Below are 9,890 nucleotides of genomic sequence, written 5' to 3' on the forward strand. Positions count from 1 at the left end.
CAGACACTGTGCTGCCGCTTGGCCTGAATACACAGCGCTTGCCAACAAGTTACAGAGACCGTGTCCTGCAGCTGCTATGACGTCATTTCATACATAAGCGGCCCACGAAAACAGGACATTGCTCGCGCAACAGAGAGTCCGAAAGTATACGGCCCGCGACTGACACAGCGAAGAAGCAGCAACAGTTGACGGTCGTTATCCGAGCTAAGCGCTCCGGTTTCGCTCCCGCGAGAGAGCTTATCCGGGGCCGCTCGGCTATAAAAAGTGGAGGGTCCTGTCCACAGGCAAGCAGTCGAGCAAAGGACTTCGTGGCGAACGTTCTGGTACAGCTGCTGGTGAACAGCAAAGCGTCGCGGTTGTGTTTCCGTTACAGTTTGAATCGGTTCGAAAGTGGATGCTGCAGAAGCTCACTTTAAGGTGCGAGTCAAATTAATTTTTGAGGCAGTGCAAGTGCGGTGGATCCTTTCGACGCGAAAGAGAACTCAATTAACAGGGACTTTGCAGTAGAACCGCTTCCAGGAGGCCATCCACGATGCAGACGGTGCACAAATCTGCACACAGCAGTAGGCGGCTGGTGCTGTTGCTCTCCATGCTGCTCAATGCCGTAAGTCTTGAGGATTATATTTTCAATTTCGAAATTTGTAGCGCTATCAGCAGTGTTCGGTCTTTTGTGTTTCATGGACCGTGCTCCTGCCTTCTCCTAAATTTATCTTTTTATGCGTTGACGTGTGCGGGGGAGCATGAATTTTGGTGAAATTCGGTTGTGGGCCAGCTCCCTACGGACGAAAGGAAATTGAAAATGCGATATAAAAGCTAAAAAGATTTCCCTATTTATAAAAGCTAATTTTAAGTGTTTATTTAGTTGGCACCTAAGTTGGTCATTTATTTATTTTTGCTTTTAAAACACAAATGTAATGCTTCTTTCCTTTCACCATTACATAACGACGTTTCCACTTTCCGTTAAATTGTTTGTCTCTGGTTGCCCAGATCCAGTGGCAACAAGAAGACTAAATTATTTTTCATTTTTCAAGGCCCCTGTTCACTTGGCTGTAATTTATATTGGGCCAAGCCACGCCAATTGGAGCATTTATCTTTTGCGGCTTTTTTTTACGGCTGCAACTGTTGCTTCTGTGGTTGCGACAGGTCGTCACGTTTAGGTGAAAAGAGCAGCCTTTCATTTGGCGCTTTCACATCTCTTTTCTGTGCATTGAAGCAGTTTTTTTCCGAGTTGGATGACATTTCTATTGTCCCTCGCTGACATATGGTGACATTTTTTTCATATTCGCGGAGCTTGGTATTCCCCTGAAAGCTGTTCATCATAACTGGCTGCCGGAAAGGGAACTAAAACTAATTTGTCAAAATGTTCTCCATGCCACAAGACATAAAGTCTTTTCACGCTGGGCAACAAAACTTTTCCCAACTTCCACCAAACATTAATTAAAAGTTAAAACGCTTCTTATCATTGTTAGCAAGAGATTTAAGCCGCAAGAAATGTCTCAAGTTTCGAATTCTAATCAAGAGGCTTACTGGGTAAGAAGAAATTAAACAATTTGTGGTGAAAGTACAATGGCGGATGTAGAAAATCACAAAAGGATATAAGAACATAAATGAACACTTCGTTAAAACACTTACATCGATTGAAAGCCTATTTTAATTATAATTTCTAAAGAGCAGAATCCAATTTCCTTTCATTGTCTGTCTTTGGAGAAGTTATCGAAGACAGTACACAAGTTGTTTAATTTTAGATAATATTGAACATGTACCTTTTTGACATTTGCAAAAGTGTAAGGATATATCAACAGCGTCAGTGAAGTCAGCAACGTCAGAGGCAACTGGAACGTCAATAAGAACTATTGTACAATATGGTTGAATATAGATTTGGACATTATTTTTGTTTCCTATATCCCAACGGCAATACAGCGCTGAATTGAAGACAATGAGTCAGCATTTTAACGCGTGACGGTGCAAACAACTGAACTAAAATAAATCCCGATATTAATAACAGAAACGCGTCAGTTTGCGTTTTTCTTGCATCAGGTTAGATATGAACGGTTTATGATATAGCTCGTCATTGTCAATTCCGGCGGCTATTTAATAATCACAAAAATCAATATCTACCAACCGTGACACTGAGTTTATCGCGTATACGCACCGTGTGATTCGGAAAAATATGCAAACATTAATTTTCTTGTGCAAACACTTTTTCAAGTTATGGGACTCTCTGATTTGTTTGCGAATGCAGAATTGCAAAAGGTTTTTCAGGAATATTTAGCTTACATTGTAATGGAGTCGAAAAAAGAATTGTTGTTTGAAAATGTCTGTAAAGTTTTTCGAAGTTGTCCTTGTTAATTGATTAAGTAAGTAGGGTCGTAAACTTTCTTAAACTTTGTAGTCTTATTTATCTTTTAACTAATTTATCTATACACCCTTAACTTGCAAACAGTTCCAGCTGTGCAATTTATTATGCGAAATATGCTGCCAATAACAAAACATAGATCAAATATGTATGCAAATAGAAAAGCATGAACAACCAAGAAAACACGAGCTTCTGTATATTAATGTCAGAATATGATACGCCATTTGACTTTTTCATTAAAATGCCAGCAAGTGAATTGATTTTAAAATTAAAAAAAAAATTGCTTTTCATTAATTTTCAAGCAAGCATACATTCATAAAATGATTTATGCAAAGTTGAGCTGAGTGTAACATATGTGCTAAGCTAGGAATACCATCGAAAGCCCAACATATATTATCTTTTCACGCTCTATGGAAAGATGTTAACATCATAGCAAAATCTACAAACTTGAAATAACAATTTTGAAGGAAAAAATTGTAAAAATAAAACTCCTTTTAGAGTTTACAAATAAATTTTGTTAAAATTGTTGTTCTCCGGATGTATTATCTCCGCGTATAAAATAAGGTGGTATATTTCTGTTCACGTGATAGTAATTTCCATGTGCTCTTAAAGCCTTTCCAAGTCACTAACGCTTGCTGGCAAAAATATATACAAAAGGGAATTACATGTGGGTTTTATCGCAAGGACAATTACTGTTAATAGAGGCATTTCGACGCAATGGACACATTTAAAGCTGAATGCCAGTTGGGGAACGTGGCTCATGAAACTTTAGTGTAATGGATACTAAAATTTACACAAAATTACCTAGTGGTAGCAAGTGGTCATAGAAAGCACATAGAAGTTCGATTAACAAATTATTGCAAATTTGTTAATTTGAAATTCTCGATGAAAGAAAAATTCGGCAGAAGAAACCTCTTTTGTTACGCAAAGCCCTTAAAAGTTATTTTAGCATATTACATTTGGAATGCTGTACCTTTTCCCGACTCACCTTCCTTCATAAATTCCTTCAGCGCAATGCTGCTGAGGGTCTCGAAACTCTTCGTCCGGGTCTTCGGCACATTTGGGATTCTCGGGAAGGTCAGCATAGCACTTAAGTTTTAATGTTAGGCACAGTATTTGTTTTAGTTTAAAAGGAAGCAACTGAGTACACCATTAAAATGCCCAAAAAGGGAAGGGAAAACAGGGACGAGCCACGTAGGACGAAACGTTTGCGATAATAAAACTTGCCTGCGGCTGGGCTGAGGCGACATAAGCAGCTCAACAGACATCACAGAAAACAGTTAATCAGTGTATGCGGTTGGGTGGGGAAGCCGGGAAAAAAGGAAATCTGTGCCCTGCAGGGCAGCAAACGTTCCTATGACTGCTGATATGAAGTCCTTATTGCGCTCCTGGGTATTGCAGAATCCCACTCCCAATTAGGCACGGCGATCTGAATCCAGTTCGATTGGCTTCAATCTAGCTTATTGGATTTGTTCCTGCGGCTGTCGAGCTGAGTGGATGCACGGAAAGTTTAATTAGATTCCCTTTCATTTGCTTATTGATTTTTACCGCCTTGACGAGCGTACACTTTAATTGAACTACTTTTAATTGCTGCTGACCGCGTGTTACGGCTTTATTTCAGTTGAAAGACTGTTTTGTTGTCGGATGCAGACATAAACTTCGAAACTGCTGAGAGCTAAGTGGATCTGGCTAAAAGGTAATGTAATTATGCAAACAATGGCAAAGGAATTCTAATTATCCGCTGAATGGGCACCTGCTTTAAAAGGGTGAATAATAAAAAGAGATTAAAATAAACCTCGAATGTTTTACGCGCTTTCCAGTCCTTTTGAAAGTGGCAAAAATTAGCGAATCGAAAACCAGCCACACAATTGTTACGCAACAGTCAAGGCCCTTAAAAATGAAATTCTCGTCTGTGCAACACAGAAAGCATTTTTGCTTGTTTAGGGAATGTGGGCGACAAGAGCGCTATTCCTTGGACACAAAATTCTTAAAGCCACTAAAGCGCTATTTCATATTTAAGACTTTTGTAATATATATTTAAAAATCTGAAAACTTGCTTGCATTGTGTTTTATACGCTTTTGTTTACTTGCTTATTTGCACAAGTGCGTGGGAGTAAGTCATAAAAAGCCTTGGTTTCACGAAAACAAATACAATTTTTCACCATTTCAAGCTTTGTTATTAATGGATGCTATATACAAGATAAATGATCCAAACATAAATTATTTAAATTATTTTTCCTGACAAGGCAGCATCTTCAATTTATTACCTGAGAACTACGATTTATAAACAGTTTGCTAGTAAACTAGATAGAAAAATCCAAAAGACAGCAATGGTTTTAACAAACACCTTAAGGTTATTATTTTAAGGGCTGATATGACAAAAAGCTGGGCCTGTAGCACACACGCATGGTTCTTCCAAGAGGTTATCAGTTCCTGCATGATATTTACGAGCACTGACGCCGCCAGCCAGCATGCCTGCAACACATCCTGTGCGCCCTTCCTTCCGCAACCCATTTTGGCAGCAGGCCAGTTATTAAAACCGGAAGCACTGTTTCTGGACCCATCGACACACGACGATGCTGGCATTAAGCTCACATAATCGAGCTTTCGGGGTGGCCAACAGGCCACTCCTGGAACTTGGAATCCTCCTTTCAGTTGAGCGACTATTTGGCAAACATACTGCTTCGTCCTTTCTACACTTGTTTTGCTGTACGTTAAAGGAAAATATTATGAGTTCGGTTCAGACACTCCTGTTGCTTCGCTACACTAACTTATTCCTGCTCCACGTTTTGCTGTTTTTCTTCCTCAACCCTTCTATGACGTTTCCTTAAAAGGTAGGTGAGTCAATAAGAGGGGGCTCTTGAGCTGTTCGATAAGAACTCTGTCGGACATTTAGGGAAACTCCTGCCAAAGTCAACGATGACGATGCCTTGAGGGCCTTAATGGACTCCGCAAAGTGGGCAACAAGTAAATAAGTCGAAAGTGGTGCTTCCAAAACGCCATGCATCGTTCACGAGAAGCTTTTAAAAATATATGACCTCAAAAGCCCCAAAATGTAAGATCCAGAGCCAGAAATCTTTGAACAGGCGAAAAGGCGTCCAATGTCAACACATTTCAAAGTCAATTTAGTGAAATTAATTGTGGCAATTAAGTACAAGGCAATGTGTGATGCCTTTGGAGCAAACTCGACATTCTCGATCCAAAGGCTGATTAAAATGTTGACGTTCCAGCCCTCTCACTTGCACTGTTCTGCTTTCAGGCCATCCAACCACGCTCCCTTATCGTGAGTGCCTCTGATGATGTAGGCAATGTGTCGCCCTGCGAAATGGAGTCCCTTATAAATCAGCTGATGAACCCCAGTCCCGAGTATCAGCTTCACGTGAGTCACCTGCTGCAACTCGTATTTATTCTTGACGTTTAAGGATTTATTGGCGGAAAGCAGCATCTGCCCTAGCTTTGAATAAAAATTGCTTTCCATTTCATTCCATCCCGCAAATCCCCGCCATTCCTAGGCCTCCGCCTTGCGCAATCAACTGAAGAACTTGCTCCGTGAGCGCCAGCTGGCCGTGGGCGAGGAGCAACCTCTGGGTGAGTACTCAGACTATATGGAGGAGGATAAGCGCTCGGTGGCTGCTTTGGCTGCGCAGGGCCTCCTGAACGCCCCGAAGAGAAGCCTGGCCACCCTGGCCAAGAACGGACAGCTGCCCACGGTGGAGCCCGGCGAGGATTACGCCGACGCCGACTCCGCCGAGCCTAGTGAGCAGAAGCGATACATCGGCTCCCTGGCCAGAGCCGGCGGACTGATGACCTATGGCAAGCGCAACGTAGGCACTCTGGCCCGCGACTTTCAGCTCCCCATCCCCAACGGAAAACGAAACCTAGCCACCATGGCCCGTCTGCAGAGTGCTCCCTCCACCCACCGGGAGCAGCCAAAAAGAAATGTGGCCGCCGTCGCCCGCTACAACTCGCAGCAGAGAGCCGGTGCCGAGAAACGCAACCTGGGGGCACTGAAGTCCTCGCCGGTGCACGGAGCTCAGCAGAAGCGCGAGGACGAAGAGATGCTCCTGCCGGCCGCCGCCCCCGACTACGCCGATCCCATGCAGAGCTACTGGTGGTATCCCAGCTATGCCGGTTACGCTGACCTCGACTGGAATGATTATCGTCGGGCAGAAAAGCGTTTTCTAGGTGAGTACCCCCTGATTCGGTTTCTAAGAGAAAGCTTGACGTCTCGTGGGGATGCAACTCCCGGCTAGTCCCGTTTCCGGTTAGTCGAATTCCTTCTGCATACCTAACATTTATCAGCACCCTGCACTCTAGCTAGCTGCCATGGAGCACTTCCTTCTGGCACAGTTTTGTACATATGTTTATATATATTATCCCACAAAAGACACCTCCAAGGATCCCGAATTGTTCAGCATCGAGCATGGCAACGACGCCAAAGATGCCGCTGCGGAGGCAAACGAGACGAATGAGGAGCCGGATGAGGAGCAGTTGCCATCGCCCCAGAAGCGCCACATAGGCGCCGTGTACCGGTCCGGATTCCTGCCCAGCTACCGCTACCTGCGTAGCCCCGGAGGGGGTGGTGGCTACGGCGGGACCGGTGGGCGTTTTAGTCGCTCGGGACGGGACGCCAGGCAATTTGTATGAGTAAATGGCGATGGTTCGATGTGTGCTGCTTACTTTTATTTCATTTTATTCGTTTTTCTTGTGTCCTTCTTTGTTGTGGAAATTGTGATTATTTTTGGTTTGAGTTTGAGTTCTAGTAATTGGCTCCAGAGACCTCTCATCTCTGCTCTTTGTTGTGTCTATGCCGTGTCAAGTGTTTGGTTATCCCGTTTCGGAAGTAGCATGTTAGCCTTCATTGGACATACATTTTCTGTCAATGTAGCGATTGTTTGTGATTTTTGCAGCCAATTTAGCCACAAATTTAGCTGCGGCACTTCCTATTTATCCTGTCCGTTGAAAGACATTCCCAACAACAATGAACTGTATTTCTCAGACATTTCCGTCGGTATAATCAATGTTATTTTTTCCATTTAAATGGTTCTCGGAAATTTGATTTCCGTGTACTTGCCAAACTCCCGCTTGCGTTTCAACAAGGGCTTTCTTCGTTGGGGACAACGTCCAATTCCCGGCACTTTGTCTGCCTTCCTTAACAAAAATAAAATAATATTAAAAAAAAAGGCAAAAAAAAAGAAAAGTTTTCAAATCGAAACAATACGTTTATATATGTAATCTAAATTTTAGATTTACGACAAAGGCTATATATACGTCTGCAGTCAAAAAGTATGCTGCTCTTAACGCTGTTTAAAATATATGCTTATGCCTAAAAGTAGGCAGCATGCACTCGACGATGATCATTAATATGTAGTATACATAAGTAAAACGACTTTTATCGTGAGGGCTGTTAGACAATCTGACTCTTTTCTTGGGTCGTGCCGTATGCTGGGGATGAAAAGAGTTTTCTCATAAAACCGAAGTTAGAAAACTCACCAAACCGAAAAATTTCGATAGTAACTTTCTTCAGACCTGTGCATCGTATTTGGAAAATAAAGGCGCTTTTTGGTATTTCTGCGGAATAGAGAGTGTTCTTACCTTGTGGTGGTCGTCTTTAATTTTTTTTTGGAATTGACATTAATGTCATGGACCCTAAAGTACTTCTTCCAGAAATTTGTAAATAAATTAATTGATAATAATTTGTTAAATTCTTCTGATGCACTTATTGATTTAGTGGTGTTACTCTATTTAGTTTGCATTGGCATGTTTTAGCTCATTGGCATGATCTTGGGTTTCTCGTCTGCTCTTATTTGCTGTTATCATTATTAACTTAAAATTTGTCCTGTAGCTTGGCTGCGGCGGGTATTTACCAAATCGACTGCATCCCGAACCTAGTGCATTGACTGCGAAAGTGTTTTCTATTCTGTATTCCTGTTGACCTCTTGTAGAAAGCCTGCTGGAGGAAATTTAATAATCCAAGCGGTTTCTTTCCCCCATACAGGTCGGGTACTTCCCCCAACACGAGCGACTGCGTCAACCCATCGCAGCCGTTTGTAAGAAGTGTTTCATACCCAATCAACCGACGATTAATTGGAGCGGTGCTGGCATACGCGGTCGTCTGTCCAAGTTCTACGTGGATTCCGTGGACCCTCAAGCGCGCATGCCCAGAGTTTCCAGTAATTCGCTGCCATCAGGACGACCGCCGCGTCCGCTCTTGCGCACTGGGGCTCCAGTCTATCCGCCCTTCCACTCCTGGGGCACTCCGCCGCGTATCACAGCACTGCATCGACGAGAATTTCGACGCAACTTGGACAACTACGAATACTAAATATCGACAATATACTCTTTATGCTAATTTTGCGATAAAACTATGCAGTACACATACTAAATGTAGATACCCATTCCCCAAAATTATTGGTTAAGTCACACACAACACCTGCGGCACTCGCAACTACCGAGGCTAGCGAGTGCACTCGAGAGTTAACGGTGTTCCAATCTGTAGGATCTGTGTTGCTATATCTCTCAATGTATAGGTTATATTTACAAATCTGAAGTAACTGATATCAGTGCAAAGCAAAAAAAAAAACGATAAATATCAAAGAAAATCATATCGTCTTTATCATTTAAACAGTTGAAGGAAATATTAAATTAGTGCCAATGTTGTACCTTGCATGTTAAAAACCCTTTTGCCCAACATCCTTTATGGGTATATGACAATAAATTTTTCCCCTAGTCCAAAGCTATTTATTACCACCAGCGATCATTGATATATGAGAGTATTAACAAACTGCGTCAAAGACAATAAAACTTGGTGAGAAATAAAGAAAAATATCGATATATATACACATAAATATATTATACCTATATGTATTTCAGACAATAAATAAAATATTGACAATAAAACAATACAAAGGTATTAAGTATTTCATTACAAGTCTTTGGATTATTTTAAAATTTTTAAAGTTATTGGAAAAAAGGATATATAAATAACTGTGTAATAATAAGTCTGATGTTGTCAATAACTAACTTAAACGATTATGAATTTTCAAATCAAAGAATTGCAAATGAGAAAGAAAAATAATAATTTATTACCAAGAATTTACTTCGATTATATATGAAACCTATTTAAGCCCGCATTCATGAGGTTAAGCTCCAAAAACAGGAACAGAAAGCTAAGAACTCGCAGCGGAAGTATCCACTTATTATCAACGTTATGTATCTGTATACACCTTATGTACATCATATTAAATTAATGCAAATATATACAAATATTAATGGTTTGTTCCTATAATACAATATAAACTTTGCTTTATTTAAAGTTTAATTAGGGGGTGCTTTGTTCCCTCATTTAAGGATACAGGAGACTGATTCACAACGATGGTCAAATTAAAAAAGATCATCAACCATTTCATCATTGAATGACTCACCTTGGCACTTGAGAGTTCAACCTTTAATATAACCTTTTGTAATAACGTATTGCAATGTCTTGGTAATGTATCAAATACATTAAATGGAGTCCTAGCAATCCAATTATTAT

At 41.3% G+C, this 9,890-nt stretch overlaps 1 protein-coding gene across 4 annotated transcripts; it reads left to right on the forward strand.

The window, feature by feature from the left end:
* Positions 1 to 263: 263 nt before the first annotated feature.
* On the forward strand, positions 264 to 9,609 carry LOC108141490 (neuropeptide-like 1). Of its 4 annotated transcripts, none has more exons than XM_041707494.1 (5): positions 264 to 604; positions 5,616 to 5,735; positions 5,869 to 6,541; positions 6,744 to 7,003; positions 8,355 to 8,425. In XM_041707494.1, exons 1-4 carry the CDS (start codon positions 533 to 535, stop codon positions 7,001 to 7,003), a joined length of 1,125 nt encoding a protein of 374 aa, XP_041563428.1. In that variant the 5' UTR covers positions 264 to 532; the 3' UTR covers positions 8,355 to 8,425. The 4 variants fall into 4 exon arrangements, with proteins under 4 accessions (XP_041563428.1, XP_017120392.1, XP_017120394.1 ...); XM_017264903.2 differs by having other exon boundaries at positions 265 to 604; positions 6,744 to 6,997; positions 8,355 to 9,607; XM_017264904.2 differs by lacking the exon at positions 264 to 604 and adding an exon at positions 4,035 to 4,052 and having other exon boundaries at positions 6,744 to 6,997; positions 8,355 to 9,609.
* The last annotated feature ends 281 nt before the right edge of the window (positions 9,610 to 9,890 follow it).

Source organism: Drosophila elegans, unplaced genomic scaffold, assembly GCF_018152505.1.
Source record: "Drosophila elegans isolate 14027-0461.03 unplaced genomic scaffold, ASM1815250v1 contig_183, whole genome shotgun sequence".
In the NCBI taxonomy this organism is placed as follows: Eukaryota; Metazoa; Arthropoda; class Insecta; order Diptera; family Drosophilidae; genus Drosophila; species Drosophila elegans.